This window comes from Vitis vinifera, chromosome 13 (genome assembly GCF_030704535.1).
Source record: "Vitis vinifera cultivar Pinot Noir 40024 chromosome 13, ASM3070453v1".
NCBI classification, from domain to species: domain Eukaryota; kingdom Viridiplantae; phylum Streptophyta; class Magnoliopsida; order Vitales; family Vitaceae; genus Vitis; species Vitis vinifera.
The window spans coordinates 23,832,837-23,849,651 of NC_081817.1; the positions used below are offsets into that span (position 1 = coordinate 23,832,837).

At 36.7% G+C, this 16,815-nt stretch overlaps 3 protein-coding genes across 4 annotated transcripts; all 3 read left to right on the forward strand.

The window, feature by feature from the left end:
- The first annotated feature begins 4,216 nt into the window (after nucleotides 1-4,216).
- Nucleotides 4,217-9,391, forward strand: LOC100265152 (putative disease resistance RPP13-like protein 1). 2 transcript variants are annotated; one of them, XM_019217720.2, is made up of 4 exons: nucleotides 4,217-8,700; nucleotides 8,773-8,938; nucleotides 9,042-9,121; nucleotides 9,241-9,391. In XM_019217720.2, exon 1 carries the CDS (start codon nucleotides 4,468-4,470, stop codon nucleotides 8,638-8,640), a length of 4,173 nt encoding a protein of 1,390 aa, XP_019073265.1. In that variant the 5' UTR covers nucleotides 4,217-4,467; the 3' UTR covers nucleotides 8,641-8,700; nucleotides 8,773-8,938; nucleotides 9,042-9,121; nucleotides 9,241-9,391. The 2 variants fall into 2 exon arrangements, with proteins under 2 accessions (XP_019073265.1, XP_019073264.1); XM_019217719.2 differs by having other exon boundaries at nucleotides 8,876-8,938.
- A 1,834-nt stretch (nucleotides 9,392-11,225) lies between these two features.
- Nucleotides 11,226-13,270, forward strand: LOC100852948 (putative disease resistance RPP13-like protein 1). The gene has a single exon (XM_010649295.3). It carries the CDS (start codon nucleotides 11,396-11,398, stop codon nucleotides 13,268-13,270), a length of 1,875 nt encoding a protein of 624 aa, XP_010647597.3. The 5' UTR covers nucleotides 11,226-11,395.
- Nucleotides 13,271-13,277: 7 nt separating this feature from the next.
- On the forward strand, nucleotides 13,278-15,957 carry LOC104877903 (putative disease resistance protein At3g14460). Its single transcript, XM_010647346.3, has 2 exons — nucleotides 13,278-14,076; nucleotides 14,158-15,957. Exons 1-2 carry the CDS (start codon nucleotides 13,278-13,280, stop codon nucleotides 15,438-15,440), a joined length of 2,082 nt encoding a protein of 693 aa, XP_010645648.1. The 3' UTR covers nucleotides 15,441-15,957.
- The last annotated feature ends 858 nt before the right edge of the window (nucleotides 15,958-16,815 follow it).

Below are 16,815 nucleotides of genomic sequence, written 5' to 3' on the forward strand. Positions count from 1 at the left end.
TTGAAAAGGTGTAGGAATAATGAAAATAAGTATTAGGAGGAATTTTAAATATGAGAGCTAAAGTTCCATCTTAAATTTATTCTTTAATATTTAAAATATTTTCTTTAAGTTTATTTTTGAGAATCCTTAAGAATTAATTTTTTTTTTAGTTGGATAAGATGCTCTTTATTTTTCAAAAGTTTCATAAATTGGAAGTTTTCTTATTACACAAGAGATTCCAATTTGGGCAATAAGTATTTTGAAAATTTTCGTTAGAGATAATTTATTATTAAAGGACACTACCATGAAGGTTTAGTAAAACTTAATTAGTAAGTTGATGGAAATAGATTTCTTTGAAAATACTAAAGTTCCCTTTTAAATTTATTATTTATGATTTAAACTGAATCTCAGAAGAATTAAATATTTCTTAATTAGATAAAGTGCTCTCAATCTTTCAAAATATCATAAATCAGAAGTTTTCTTATTACACAAGAGATTCCAACATGGAGAATAAGTATTTAGCAATTTTTATTAGAGATAATTTATCATTAAAGGACAATGCCAAGAAGGTTTAATGAAACTTAGCAATTTAATGAAAATAGATTTCTTTGAAGATATTTCCAAGATAAAATATTTATTAAAATTAACATATGTGAAAGAAGGAGAATTTTATGAAAATAGATTTTAAAATCTAAAAGTAAAGATTTTATCTAATTAGCTTTTGGATAAAATACTCTCATATAAATTTTAAGATTTTCAAAATTTTGTTATTCTAGGCTTCCAATTAGGAAATAAATATTTCTTTAGAAATGTTCATAGAAGATGATTTATTCATTAAGGTAATTATTAAGGTTTTGAAAGCTCTTAATTACTTCAAAATATTAAGTGGGAATGGACCCTCGGCAAGCTCATAGCTTCCAAGATCAACTCATCTTGATTTGGCTTATTATGTACTATCCTAAAGACGGTTTGGTCCAAGAAATCAAAGGATATGAACTGTGAATTTTCTTAAGAATAAGATTACATATGTTTGTAGTGAGAGTAGTCAATCCTAAAGATGAAACTTTTCATTTAGTCCTAAGAGCATTACATTATTGTTAAACTTACCAACTACCTCGAATGCTCATTGATCAATGCATGAATTTAATTATTTTTATAGGTATCATCTCTTTCTATTCCTATCACCTCTATTTTCTCAAGTGGACCTCATCAAGTGAACTAGAAAAATAATTTAGATATAGTAACTAACAACATAAAAGCTAAAATAGGTAACATATAGAGCTAACCAATCCTTATGAACAAACCTAGTAAGAAGAAAAAGTGGTATATATATCAAAGATGACCTAAGATGGATTCGAATACCAAGTGTCTCATACTTAGGTGTTTGGATAATGTGTTGTAACAACAACATATGTTTATTGTCATGGTCTATAACATTCTTTTTAGTTTGCAAGGAATATTTGGTGATAAGGGTGGATCATTTAGATAAATTGCCCTTAGGATTATTATGAACACGAGGTTTGTGTGATCTTAAAGACCTCATTGAATTCCTTTAGGATGACTAAGGGGATTCTCAAGGATTAGAAGAATGTTCATATGGAAGTCAAAGGTTTTTCAAATTCTTCTACCATGAATAAGAAGAACAATACTAGATAAGAAAAGTTTAATATAAGGAATGGAAAAACAAGCTCTAGATAGTTATTCTTTTGTGACCTTTTTTGGACATTGGAAAAAGAATGTTCGGATCACCTAATGAAAATGGAAAGTGCACATCATATTGTCATTGTTAAATGTATAGTGGTAGATACATTCTAGGCCCAATATTTGCAATTCTTTACAGGTTTTCAAAAAGTGAGAAGGTTACATGATAAGAATGTAGTTACCTTAGCCTTGGTTGCAAGATTAACTATGTAGGCTAGTGGGAGATACTACTTCTTTCTTGTATTACTCTACTACCACTCTTTCCTAATAATAGGAATTGTCTAATCTCACTAAAATTAAGGATCCAAAAACTAGATGTCTAGGACATTTGACATTTTTATTCTAGAAGAACTTTTAGTCTATGAATCTTGTATAGAAGGTAAAATGATCAAGATAGTCCTTTACTACTAAAGAACATAGAGCTAAGGAATATTTGGAATTAGTATATAATGAAATGTGTGTGACTTTTAGTGTTCATGCATGGAGAGGGTATGAGTACTTCATCACTTTTATTGATGATTACTCTAGGTTTAGTTATATGTACCTAATATGTAGATAATTCAATGCCTCAGATAAATTCATTTAACTTAAGACAGAATTGGATAATCTATTGGATAAACATATTAAGACACTTTAATTAGATCAAAGTAGTGAGCTTATATCTAGTAAGTTTGATCATTTCCTTAGCGAGTATGTGATTATATCTTAGTTGAATGCACTCGAAATGTCATTGCAAAATAGAGGAGAGAAGAAATGTTATTTTTATTAATGAAAAAGGAAAATACTTCCAACTTTGAAGGTCATAGGGTACGAATATAGAATATTCTAATGATTCTTCATTTTTTAATCTTATCCTTTTCCATGGTGTTTTTGCTAGATCTTTTTAATGGGTTCCTTCTAGAGTTTATAGATAATGATATCATAAGCTCTAGGATAGTGTGATTTTATTTCATCATTTCCCAAGCTTTTATAAAAAAGTAAAGTGTTTGTGACATTGAATTTTGGGGGGTTGTATTTATTATTCTAACATGTGGTATTGTACAAAGCATTTAGTTGTAGACTAGAGGTCATTAGAATCTTAACATTTTTTCCTTGCATTTTTTTTTTCAAACATATTATTAGATAAACTTTATTCCATTCTTTTTCTAGTTTTTCCCATTGTAAGTGAAAAAAAAAATCTTATTCTTGAATTGTTATGTTTTACGCTCTACGAACCACCATAAAAAGGAGGAGGGAGGGGGGATTGAGCAGTTATTCTTGCTCATATGATAATGTGTTGGATTGAACATCCATGACTACGATTAATATTATAAAATAAAAATGGTATGCTGCTTATTAGTTGTTGTATGTATAATTTAAAAGTTTTATGTTCTTCCTATCTCTATTTACAGGTTGCAAAGGCAACTAGTTTGTCAAAAAAAAAAAAAAAAAAATCATTACACCGAAAATCATGAAGATTGCATCAATGAAATCATTAGGAGGTTGAATTAGGTTTTTCTATATTATGATTTATCTTTGTAGTCATTACACTACTGTTTATTCATGTGTTGAAAGAAAATTATAATTTTTTTATTGAAATATTTTGATTTAATTAACAAATTTTCTTCAATAACTATCCTTGACTCATGCTGATTTTCTTATATTCAAATCCATTAAATCAAAGGAAAATACTAAAGTACCATAGTGGTACCTATCGAACAAAAAATTTACATTATTAAATATGATTAATGGTGAGATCTAGACTATTAAATAATTGTATGAACGAATAAAATTAAGGTATAATGATACAAATAAATGAGACTAGAATGTAAATAATAAGATTAGAAAATATATATTTAACACTACTTGATCGATGATGTCTTTTCGATAGGTATAAAAAAAAGTACGATTCGATATACTGAAACCCCATTCAAATGTTACCATTTTTTCTCGGGATGGAAGGACAATGTTTTGTTCATCACATAATATTAGCCTGGCCCTTACGGCAAATTCTCTTTCATACGTTCAAAAACCATAACAGCCATTCATTTCATTAGAAATTCTCCAGCACAGTTTTCTTCCATGGACTTGACTTATTGATACAGAAAGTTGACCGCGACCAATCTTATGGACACCAATTTTATGAATAAAATGTAAGCTTAATCTTGTCATTATGTCATCATGCTTGCGAGCTCATTGGTTTACCCATAATCATTCCATAGATCATATTTGTGTTTGATGTATGTATGTTAGAAGATTTAACTTAGTCTTCATGGAGCTTGAAAGTCATTTTTTATTTTTTTTAATATTTCTAAGTTTTTTATTTGAAAGTTAGAAATTGAAAAAAAAATAAGCATTTTTTTTAATTACCATTTGATATAAATTTTTTTTCAGAAATCATTTTTTCTTTAGCAAAATATTATCAATAAAATAAATAAATAAATAAAAACCCACTTGGGTTATATCTAAATATTAAGGGTGACTGAATGCTAAAAATCCAAGAATCCTATGCTCCAGCTTAAACAGGAAAAAGTAGTTATCTAACACATTAGGGAGGAAGAGGTCTCATCTGAGCGAGGCTGATGGAAACTGGTCATCGAAGCAGTCAACACGGTTGTCATTTAGTGAGGTTTTACCAAAATGAGAAGCCCATGAAATTTTCCTGCTCCTGGGGTTCTCACCATTGAAAACTACACAATCCATGGAAACCACGTTCAAAATTTCTACGACCATTAGCTAGCACAACATAAACCATTTCTTCTGGATCTGTTGTACAATTTGGGACTGATTTCTGCAAAGTAACTAACCATGGCTTTTGTTGGAGAGGCTTTTCTATCTGCTTCCATTCAGAAGCTTGTCGATATGTTGGCCTGCCCCGACCTCCGGAAGTTCGCCCGCGAAGAACAAGTCCACGCCGAGCTCAAGAAGTGGGAGGGAATACTGCTGAAAATCCATGCAGTGCTTCATGATGCTGAGGAGAAGCAGATGACTAATCGGTTCGTGCAGATATGGTTAGCCGAGCTCAGAGACTTGGCCTATGATGTTGAGGACATCTTGGACGACTTCGCCACTGAAGCTTTACGGCGCAACCTGATCAAAGATGATCCTCAGCCAAGTACTAGTACGGTACGCAGCCTCATCTCCTCCTTATCTTCTCGTTTCAATCCAAATGCTTTGGTGTATAATCTCAATATGGGGTCTAAGATAGAGGAGATCACTGCAAGATTACATGAGATTTCTACCCAAAAGGGTGACCTGGATTTGAGAGAGAATGTTGAAGGGAGGTCCCACAGGAAGAGAAAAAGAGTCCCTGAAACAGCTTCTCTGGTGGTCGAGTCTCGTGTTTATGGCAGGGAAACTGATAAAGAGGCGATACTTGAAGTGTTGCTGAGGGATGAATTGATTCATGATAATGAAGTCTGCGTGATTCCTATAGTCGGCATGGGAGGTGTCGGCAAAACTACACTTGCCCAGCTTGCCTACAACGACGACAGAGTGAAGAATCACTTTGATCTGAGGGCTTGGGTTTGTGTTTCTGATGATTTTGATGTTTTGAGGATAACAAAAACGCTTTTACAGTCAATTGCTTCTTATACCCGTGAGATCAATGATCTAAACTTGCTTCAAGTCAAGATGAAAGAGAAATTGTCTGGAAAGAAGTTTCTGCTTGTTCTAGATGATGTCTGGAACGAGAACTATGACAAATGGGATAGCTTGTGCACTCCCTTGCGAGCTGGGGGACCTGGAAGTAAGGTTATCATCACTACTCGCAACATGGGTGTCGCGACACTTACCAGAACGGTTTCGCCTTACCTTCTGCAGGAGCTGTCAAATGATGATTGTCGAGCTGTGTTCGCGCAGCATGCATTGGGAGCAAGGAACTTTGAAGCTCATCCGCACTTGAAAATAATTGGAGAGGAAATGGTGAACAGGTGCAGGGGCTTGCCTTTGGTGGCAAAGGCCCTAGGAGGCATCTTGCGAAATGAACTAAACCATGAGGCATGGGACGATATATTGAAGAGTAAGATCTGGGATCTACCAGAAGAGAAAAGTGGTGTTCTTCCAGCTCTCAAATTGAGCTATCATCACCTGCCATCTCATCTGAAGCAGTGCTTTGCTTATTGCGCTATTTTTCCCAAGGGATATGAATTCAAAAAGGATGAATTAATCCTTTTATGGATGGGAGAAGGATTTCTGCAGCAAACAAAAGGGAAGAAGCGAATGGAGGACTTAGGTTCCAAATACTTCTCTGAGTTGTTATCAAGGTCGTTCTTTCAACAATCAAGTAACATAATGCCACGATTCATGATGCATGATCTCATCCATGATTTGGCTCAATCTATTGCCGGAAATGTATGTTTGAATTTGGAGGATAAGTTGGAGAATAATGAGAATATTTTTCAAAAGGCTCGCCATTTGTCATTCATTCGTCAGGCCAATGAGATCTTCAAAAAATTTGAAGTTGTCGATAAAGGGAAGTATCTTAGAACTTTTCTAGCTTTACCCATCAGTGTATCATTTATGAAAAGTTTGTCATTCATAACTACGAAGGTGACACATGACCTCTTAATGGAAATGAAATGCTTACGGGTACTATCTTTAAGTGGCTATAAGATGAGTGATCTGCCGAGTTCAATTGATAATTTGAGTCACCTACGATATCTCAATCTATGTCGCTCTTCAATTAAAAGGTTACCTAATTCAGTAGGTCATCTGTATAATTTACAAACCTTAATATTACGAGATTGTTGGAGTCTCACTGAGATGCCTGTGGGGATGGGAAATTTAATCAACCTTCGACATCTTGATATTGCTGGGACAAGTCAATTAGAAGAGATGCCCCCACGAATGGGCAGCCTGACAAATTTGCAAACATTGTCTAAGTTTATTGTGGGGAAAGGTAACGGGTCGAGCATACAAGAATTGAAGCACTTGTTGGATCTTCAAGGAGAACTTTCCATTCAAGGATTGCATAATGTGAGAAATACTCGAGATGCAATGGATGCTTGTTTAAAGAATAAGTGCCACATTGAAGAACTAACAATGGGATGGAGTGGTGATTTTGATGATTCACGAAATGAATTGAATGAAATGCTTGTGCTCGAGTTGCTACAACCTCAAAGAAATCTGAAAAAGCTCACAGTTGAGTTCTATGGAGGACCGAAATTCCCAAGCTGGATAGGGAATCCTTCATTCTCAAAAATGGAGTCCCTGACCCTTAAAAATTGTGGAAAATGCACATCGCTACCATGTCTTGGACGACTATCTCTACTCAAAGCCTTGCGCATTCAAGGAATGTGTAAAGTTAAAACCATAGGTGATGAATTTTTTGGGGAGGTCTCTCTTTTCCAGCCTTTTCCATGCTTGGAGTCTCTAAGGTTTGAGGATATGCCAGAATGGGAAGACTGGTGTTTTTCTGATATGGTTGAGGAATGTGAAGGATTATTTTCTTGCCTTCGAGAGCTTAGAATAAGGGAATGTCCCAAACTGACTGGAAGCTTGCCCAATTGCCTACCTTCTCTGGCAGAGCTCGAAATTTTTGAATGCCCAAAGTTGAAGGCTGCACTTCCAAGACTTGCATATGTTTGTAGCTTAAACGTTGTAGAATGTAATGAGGTTGTGTTGAGAAACGGGGTTGATCTGAGCTCCCTCACTACACTAAACATTCAGAGAATTTCCAGATTAACTTGTCTAAGGGAAGGATTTACCCAGTTGTTAGCAGCCCTTCAAAAACTGGTGATAAGAGGATGTGGGGAGATGACATCTTTGTGGGAGAACAGATTTGGATTAGAATGCCTTCGGGGTCTTGAAAGTATAGATATCTGGCAGTGCCATGGACTTGTATCCTTGGAGGAGCAAAGGCTGCCGTGCAATCTCAAACATTTGAAAATAGAAAACTGTGCTAACCTGCAGAGGCTGCCTAATGGTCTGCAACGTCTCACATGTCTTGAAGAGTTGTCATTACAGAGTTGCCCCAAACTGGAGTCATTTCCAGAGATGGGCTTGCCACCGATGCTGAGAAGTCTCGTGCTGCAGAAATGCAACACTCTGAAGTTACTACCTCATAATTACAACTCAGGTTTCCTTGAATATTTGGAGATTGAACACTGCCCATGCCTCATTAGCTTTCCAGAAGGTGAGCTGCCTGCCTCACTTAAGCAACTGAAGATCAAGGATTGTGCAAATCTACAGACTCTGCCAGAGGGAATGACGCACCACAATTCTATGGTTAGCAACAACTCTTGTTGTCTTGAAGTCTTGGAGATCAGAAAATGTTCATCCCTTCCATCCCTTCCAACAGGCGAGCTACCCTCCACCCTTAAGCGGCTTGAGATATGGGACTGCAGGCAATTTCAACCAATTTCAGAGAAGATGCTGCACAGCAATACTGCACTTGAACATTTGTCCATTTCCAATTATCCAAACATGAAAATCCTTCCAGGATTCCTCCACAGTCTCACGTATCTCTATATATATGGTTGTCAAGGTCTTGTGTCCTTTCCAGAAAGGGGCTTGCCCACTCCCAATCTCAGAGACCTTTATATTAACAACTGTGAGAACCTGAAGTCCCTTCCTCATCAAATGCAGAACCTTTTATCTCTTCAAGAACTGAATATTAGGAATTGTCAGGGCTTGGAGTCATTTCCAGAATGCGGTTTGGCCCCCAACCTTACTTCGCTCTCAATCAGAGATTGTGTGAATCTGAAGGTGCCATTATCTGAATGGGGCCTCCACAGGCTCACTTCTCTTTCATCACTGTACATTTCCGGTGTATGTCCAAGTCTGGCATCTCTTTCAGATGATGAGTGTCTTCTTCCTACAACTCTGAGCAAACTTTTTATCAGTAAGCTGGATTCCCTGGTCTGTCTGGCTCTCAAAAACCTCTCTTCCCTTGAAAGGATATCCATCTACAGATGCCCTAAGCTCCGGTCCATTGGGCTGCCTGAAACGCTATCAAGACTTGAAATAAGGGATTGCTAACAACATCCCAAGATGAATTCTGCGCCCTGTATAAAAAAAGGGAAAAAAAAACTCACTCAGGTATGCCTATTTGCAACTCAATCCCAGTTTCATATTGTCCTGTTAATCTGATTTTCCATGTGTTTATTGAAGGCTTGGGTGGGCGGTGGCTTTTGACAGCATCACCGGCTTATGGCTAAAACCGAGTGTAAAATCTCTTGCCCTGCTTAAGCTGTTTTGTTCTTATTTGTTTCAGATCAAGGAAGCCGTTCAATGACTCACTTGTCGTTTGCATTGTGTTTTTCCCTCCTTCAACAAGGTATGCCTACTGCCTATTCACAGTGTGCATCTCCCATTTTCATTGGCAAAATTCTGAGTTCATTTCGAAATAAAGAATGGAAATTTCTCTCTACTACATACAGGAAGGAAAGAAATAAAGAAGAATAGAAACATATGAAATCCAAAATTTCCGAACATTAAGCAGCAAATTCACATGGTGATGGTATGTTTTTTACCTCAATCTTAGGTGATTATCTATTTTGTTTTTCCTTTTGACAATTCCCGATATGGGTTCCCCAATTTTGTAAGTGGATGGTTCCTTTTTGGAATTTCTTATTTCAGGTAGGAAGAAAAGAATGATGAAGGTGGTCAGTGCTTATCAGGACTTGTTTTTCTGGTTTCTGCTATTGTACACAAGCATGAATATGTATGCTATTCTCAGTTACATATCATATACTTCTATTGATTTATTTATTTTCCAACTTCAAGTAAAGGTTGGTGTAGCGTAGTGTTTATGACTTGTTCTATTATACTCCTCAAGCTGTTGTTGCAGAGGGGCCAGTTGCCTTCTCTTCTGCTTTCACACAGCAATTTGATTAGGCCCAAATGCCATAACCACCCCTTAATTAACACTTACTCCAAGGCTTAACGATTTGAAGGCTCCTGATGGGACTTGACTATCCCACAACACACCTATCCTAAGGCTCTTTTTACCTATAGTATGTCTTAACAATCACAACGGAGACTGACCATCCCACAACACACCTGTCTTGAGGACTTTGGGCTTGCCTTACACACCTATCCTGGGATTATTGTTTTAGCTATCATTTTCTCAATGAGTCATAGACTCGTAATATCACATACCTAACAACTCTTCCCTTAACATTCCATTTCTATACCTTAACCCCATGACCTAGTTCCAATACCACTTTTTGTATGTTTGGAAAAAACTTTGATATCACTTGTTGTGTTGGAAAAAGCTCTAACATTGATTTAATTAACTATTTTTATATCCATGGATGAAAGAAAATAATTTCATTGTACCATAAAAATATTATAAATGACAAAAAAAATCTCATATTTCTCTACTCCTTATATATATCTACACATTGAATCATGAGCTATTATTCTACTTGGGGTTTTTCACTAGATCTTTCTCATATTTCTATCTATCATACATAGTTTTTATAAACTCATTTTCATCGTGTAAATTTTTTGCTTTAAAATATAGAAAATTTGTAAAGATATTTTAATAACTTTTCTGGTATAAAAAAATCTAATATTATAATATCATATCAACATAGCAAATATTGTATGTAAAATTCAATACAATATATATATATATATATATATATATATATATATATATATATATTAATTAAGAATTTGAGATAGATGACAACTAATAAGGAATATATACTAACTAGTCGAATCCCATTAAATTTCATGTACTTCTTTGTGTGATTTTATTAAAGCCAAGAAAAATGGAACATGTAAGAAAATTGTAGAAGAAATTTTGGTTAAAGGTGGAATAAATTATTCTCTAATAAGAATGTAATATATAAAACATATACTTCATTATCTGTAATAAATATGGTCTTTCCTACGTATTTATTGGATCTTGAAAGGTGGAAATTATGAAGTGGTCGAATAGTCTAGTGCATGAGGGGACCATGGCTTATGAGGGGACCATGGTACACAAGAGGACCATGGCTTAGGCGGAGACCATGACATGCGGAGAAGTTGTGGTATGAAGTGAAAATATGGTTAAGAAAAGTAACCAAGTGGAGTATAATAACTGGTTGCCTTGATTATGGTATAGTAAAGCAATCGAGTGCATCAATAGAAATATGTGCAAAAAATCTATGCGTGTGTGTGATGAAATATGTGTTACGAAGAGAAAAGATTAACTCCATGAAATTTAATCCAAGTTAGAAAGTGTCTCAAATTACCATTTTGCATATTCATTTGATAAAAGAAATATGGTTTTATTATTTGGCATTTTCTAAAAAAGCTTAGGATATATTTTTTAAAATTAATTAATTTATTAAAACCAATTAAATAAGTAAAAAGCTGCCATTTTCCCTATCTTCTTATGGTCTTCTCTAATGGGCATTAGTTCACATTTCACCTCACGAATATGAACTCAGAAGAGCAGCCCATGTGCGGCATTTTCAACATACCAACCCTGTCGACCAACCGAGAATAAGTCCAAGGACATCCACTAAAGGTCTCACATTTTGTATTTTTGTGACTGGAACAGTCACTTTCCATCGTTCAGACCGTCTGGACCGTCACTTCCACGGAATTCATTGCCGTATTTCGTATTTCCAAATACTTTTCTTCTGAAGAGTTGCAGACTTCCCCTAATCATTTTTTAGCTACAAACTTTTCTTCTGAAGAATATCTAATATCTTACAGATCTGTTGCAGAGAGTTCCCTTAATCAATCCCTTGTTACCCACAAGAAAAGAAAAAAAAAAGAAAAAGGAGAAAACATGGCTGGTTTTGTTGGAGAAGCCGTTTTTTCTGGGTTCATTCAGAAGTTGGTCAACATGGTCGCCTCGCCGGAGCTCTGGAAGTACGCATGTGAAGAGCAAGTGGATTCTGAGCTGAACAAGTGGAAGAAAATATTGATGAAGATCTACGCAGTGCTCCATGACGCAGAGGAGAAGCAGATGACAAACCCCCTGGTGAAGATGTGGCTACACGACGTCAGAGACTTGGCTTATGATGTGGAGGACATCTTGGACGACTTCGCCACCCAAGCTTTGCGACGCAACTTGATCGTGGCTCAACCCCAACCGCCCACTGGTACCGTTCGGAGCGTTTTATCTTATGTGTCTACTAGTCTCACTTTGAGTGCTGCTTGGTCCAATTTAAGTATGGGTTCCAAGATAGAGGAGATCACTGCCAGATTACAAGATATTTCAGCCCAAAAAAGGCAACTGGATTTAAGAGATATTTCTGCAGGTTGGTCTGGTAGAAAGAGACTACGGAGACTGCCATCCACTTCTTTGGTGATTGAATCTCGTATTTATGGCAGGGAAACAGATAAAGCTGCCATACTTGCCATGCTGCTCAAGGATGATCCAAGTGATGATGAAGTCTGCGTGATCCCTATCGTCGGCATGGGAGGTATAGGCAAAACTACTCTTGCTCAACTTGCGTTTAATGACAATAAAGTGAAGGATCATTTTGATTTGCGAGCTTGGGTCTGTGTTTCCGATGATTTTGATGTTTTGAGGGTGACCAAAACTATTCTGCAATCACTTTCTCCACATACACGTTATGCCAACAATCTTAATTTGCTTCAGATTGAGCTCAGGGAGAAACTTTACCGGAAGAAATTTCTTCTTATCTTGGACGACGTTTGGAATGAGAATTTTGATGAATGGGATATTTTGTGCATGCCGATGAGAGCCGGAGCGTCAGGTAGTAAGCTTATTGTCACAACCCGTAATAAAGGGGTTGTATCTGTTACCGGAACTTGTTCAGCTTATCCCCTTCAGGAGTTATCATATGATGATTGTCTATCTTTATTCACCCGACATGCATTAGGGGCAAGAAACTTTGATGCTTATCCACACCTGAAAGAAGTTGGAGAGGAGATAGTCAGAAGGTGCAAAGGCCTGCCTTTGGCAGCAAAGGCGCTTGGTGGCATGTTGCGCAATCAACTAAATCGCAGAGCATGGGAAGATATATTAACAAGCAAGATATGGGATCTCCCGGAGGAGAAAAGTCATATTCTTCCGGCTCTCAAGCTAAGCTACCATCATCTTCCTTCTCATTTGAAGCGGTGTTTTGCTTATTGCTCGATATTTCCAAAAGACTATGAATTCGACAAAGATGAATTAATCCTATTATGGATGGCAGAAGGTTTTCTGCAACAAACAAAGGGAGAGAACCAGCCTGAGAAGTTAGGTTGTGAGTACTTTGATGATTTATTCTCAAGGTCATTTTTTCAACAATCAACTCAAAATTCATCCCAATTTTTAATGCATGATCTTGTTAACGATTTAGCACAATCTATTGCTGGAGACATATGCTTTAATTTGGACGATGAGTTAGAGAATAATAAGCAATCCACGGCTGTTTCAGAGAAGGCTCGTCATTTGTCATTCAATCGTCAACGTTATGAGATGATGAGAAAATTCGAAGCGTTTCATAAGGCTAAGTGTTTGCGGACGTTAGTTGCTTTGCCACTCACTACTTTTTCTACATATTTCATTTCAAGTAAGGTGCTAGATGACCTTTTAAAAGAAATGAAATGTTTGCGGGTATTGTCATTAAGCGGTTATTTCATAAGTGAGATGTTACCAAATTCCATAGGTGGTTTGAAACATCTGCGCGCGCTATTTGAATTTATCTGATTCTTTGATGAATAGGTTACCCGATTCAGTGGGTCATCTTCATAATTTGCAAACACTGATATTACGCAATTGCTATAGACTTGTTGAGTTGCCTATGGGAATTGGAGGCCTCATCAACCTTCGACATGTTGATATTTCTGGTGCAGTTCAACTACAGGAGATGCCCCCTCAAATGGGAAACTTAACCAATTTGCAAACATTATCCGACTTTATTGTGGGCAAAGGTAGCAGGTCGGGTATCAAAGAATTAAAGAATTTGTTGGGTCTCCAAGGAAAGCTTTCCATTTCAGGGTTGCATAATGTGGTAGATATTCAAGATGCAAGGAGTGTTAATTTACAGAAGAAGCAGAACATCAAAGAGTTAACACTGAAATGGAGCAGTGATTTTGGTGAATCAAGAAATAAAATGAATGAGACGCTTGTTTTAGAGTGGCTACAACCTCATAGAAATCTGGAAAAGCTCACCATTGCATTCTATGGTGGACCAAACTTTCCAAGTTGGATAAAGAATCCCTCATTCCCTTTAATGACACACTTGGTTCTCAAGAATTGCAAGATATGCACATTGTTACCGGCTCTCGGCCAATTATCCTTACTCAAAAACTTGCATATCGAAGGGATGAGTGAAGTTAGAACCATAGATGAGGAGTTTTATGGAGGGATTGTCAAGTCTTTTCCATCCTTGGAGTTTCTGAAGTTTGAAAATATGCCAACATGGAAAGATTGGTTTTTTCCAGATGCAGATGAACAAGTGGGACCATTTCCATTCCTTCGAGAACTTACAATAAGGAGATGCTCAAAGCTAGGTATACAGTTGCCTTATTGCCTACCTTCTCTGGTTAAACTTGATATCTTTGGGTGTCCAAATTTGAAAGTTCCCTTTTCAGGATTTGCATCTCTTGGTGAATTAAGTTTAGAAGAATGTGAAGGGGTGGTGTTCAGAAGTGGGGTTGGTAGTTGTCTTGAAACATTAGCTATTGGACGGTGTCACTGGCTTGTAACGTTGGAGGAGCAAATGCTACCTTGCAAACTTAAAATTTTGAAAATACAAGACTGTGCTAACCTGGAGGAGCTGCCAAACGGATTGCAAAGTCTCATTTCTCTCCAAGAGTTGAAATTAGAGAGGTGCCCCAAACTGGTTTCATTTCCAGAGGCCGCTTTGTCACCCTTGCTCAGATCTCTGGTGCTGCAGAACTGCCCATCTCTCATATGCTTTCCAAATGGTGAGCTGCCCACCACGCTCAAGCATCTGAGGGTTGAAGATTGTGAAAATTTGGAGTCTCTACCAGAGGGAATGATGCACCACAAGTCCTCTTCCACTGTAAGCAAAAACACTTGTTGCCTTGAAAAATTGTGGATAAAGAATTGTTCCTCTCTCAAGTTCTTTCCAACAGGGGAGTTACCCTCCACCCTTGAGCTCCTTTGTATTTGGGGATGTGCAAACTTGGAGTCAATGTCAGAGAAAATGTCACCCAATGGCACAGCTCTTGAATATTTAGACATAAGGGGCTATCCAAATCTGAAAATCCTACCAGAATGCCTTACAAGCCTCAAGGAGCTCCACATAGAAGATTGTGGAGGTCTGGAGTGTTTTCCAAAAAGAGGGTTGTCCACCCCCAACCTCAGGCACCTTCGTATTTGGAGATGTGTGAATCTCAGGTCCCTTCCGCATCAAATGAAAAACCTCACATCTCTTCACGTTCTCAGCATACGGGGTTGTCCAGGAGTGGAGTCCTTTCCAGAAGCGGGCTTGCCCGCCAATCTAACATCACTTTATGTTGGATGGTGTGAGAATCTGAAAAAACCCATATCTGAATGGAGCCTCTATACCTTCACCTCTCTTTCTGCATTGACCATTTGTAGAGTGTTTCCCAATATGGCTTCTTTTTCGGATGAAGAGTGTCTGCTTCCTCCATCTCTGACCTATCTTTCCATCAGTGAACTGGAATCTTTAACCTCCATGGCTCTCCAAAATCTGGTGTCTCTAAAAGAACTAGCTTTTTATTGGTGCCGCAAGCTCAGGTCCTTGGAGCTGCCTGCAACACTTGGAAGACTTGAAATCAGTGATTGTCCTATAATAAAAGAAAGCTGCTCAAAGGAGAAGGGAGGATATTGGCCCAACATCGCCCACATCCCCTGCATTCAAATAGATGGCTCATACATCCATTGAAAGATAGCAGAGTCAGATTGAAATACACTTTTCTCTTGTCAAGAAGGAGGAATCCTTTCAAATTCATGCTTACATTATTCAGTCAGACTGAGATTGAATTACAACCCCCTTCTGCTTTTCTAGCCTTTGTTTACTTTCCAATATTTCCAATATTTCGTGCTCGAAAGTATTTCAAGAGATCCAATGATTCTGAAATTGTATGTAATTATTTCTCTTCATAATGCTGGTGAAGTTATAACCAATTTATGTTCTTGCCTCATACATTCAGAGGGATACGGCTTGGTAGAGATGTGGCAGGAAGCAGAGGGTGAAGATGACAGAAGATCTTTGACAGAGGTTACTCACTGAGCTGGGGGCTAGGGATTTGAGCACATAGCTTCTTACAAAGAAGTTACTTCCCAATATTGTGGGAGTATTGTGATTTGATTGTATTGTCTTACTATGAAAGTGGGGTGATCAAATTGACCACATTGGTGATGATCAATAAAGCCACGGGAATGGTTAGGATTAACATTTACATCATTATTCATCCTGATCTCAATTGTCCCACTTTGGTTATGAAGTGTTGCCTTATTGTGAAAGGGGTTTTCAAATTGACTACATACTCTTACACCATTTGTTATGCTCAAAGTAGTCATCTAATCTAACAACCAATTAATTGCTCAAAAGATCAATGTGTTTATGTGATTCAAGGAACATCAAATTAGTCATAAGCTAATACAATCTTAAGGTCAACACTAAGATGATAATACTACTAATGGGTTGTTATTAATTTATATTAAAGTATTAGAGTTGTACATAATTCTATAAATTTTCAAATTATTAGAGAACAAAATAATTTTCTAAATGCTTGGGAAGAAAGATGCATATATAAATAACATGATTAGCATAATTAAGTGGAGTTGATTTTTGTTACAAAGAAGGAACCATAAAACCAATGGGGGTACATCATTTCCTTTATGTTATAGGAAATTGCCTTAGAATGTAGCACTGCTTCCAATATTATTTGCATAAACAGAATATATAATTATAATTATTATATATATATATATATATATATATATATATATATATATATATATATCTATATATATTAAAATCCCTTCAAAAATGTATAAAAAGCTGTTAACATTTGTGTCCCCTTCCCCTTGTCTCCCTTCAGTGATGCATATTAATTCATCTTTCACCTCAATGAGCGGTGCTTGATATTGACATGGTGGGTATGGAAACCGTGTGGACCTCCCATTGATTGAACCATTGAATCCAATGCCAGCCTCCCAGTTTCAAAATATCAAAGCCATTCAACCATGATATTAACATGATTAAAATATCAACATAGTTTCTCAACATGATGATAACTGATCTTTAAATGTTT

Bases quoted from the DNA above. Each gene is read 5' to 3' on its own strand.
- LOC100852948 (XM_010649295.3), top strand. From the start codon at position 11,396: ATGGCTGGTTTTGTTGGAGAAGCCGTTTTTTCTGGGTTCATTCAGAAG.
- LOC104877903 (XM_010647346.3), top strand. From the start codon at position 13,278: ATGAATAGGTTACCCGATTCAGTGGGTCATCTTCATAATTTGCAAACA. The intron at 14,077-14,157 runs GTATACAGTTGC...TTCCCTTTTCAG, and splicing joins AAGGAGATGCTCAAAGCTAG to GATTTGCATCTCTTGGTGAA.
- LOC100265152 (XM_019217720.2), top strand. From the start codon at position 4,468: ATGGCTTTTGTTGGAGAGGCTTTTCTATCTGCTTCCATTCAGAAGCTT.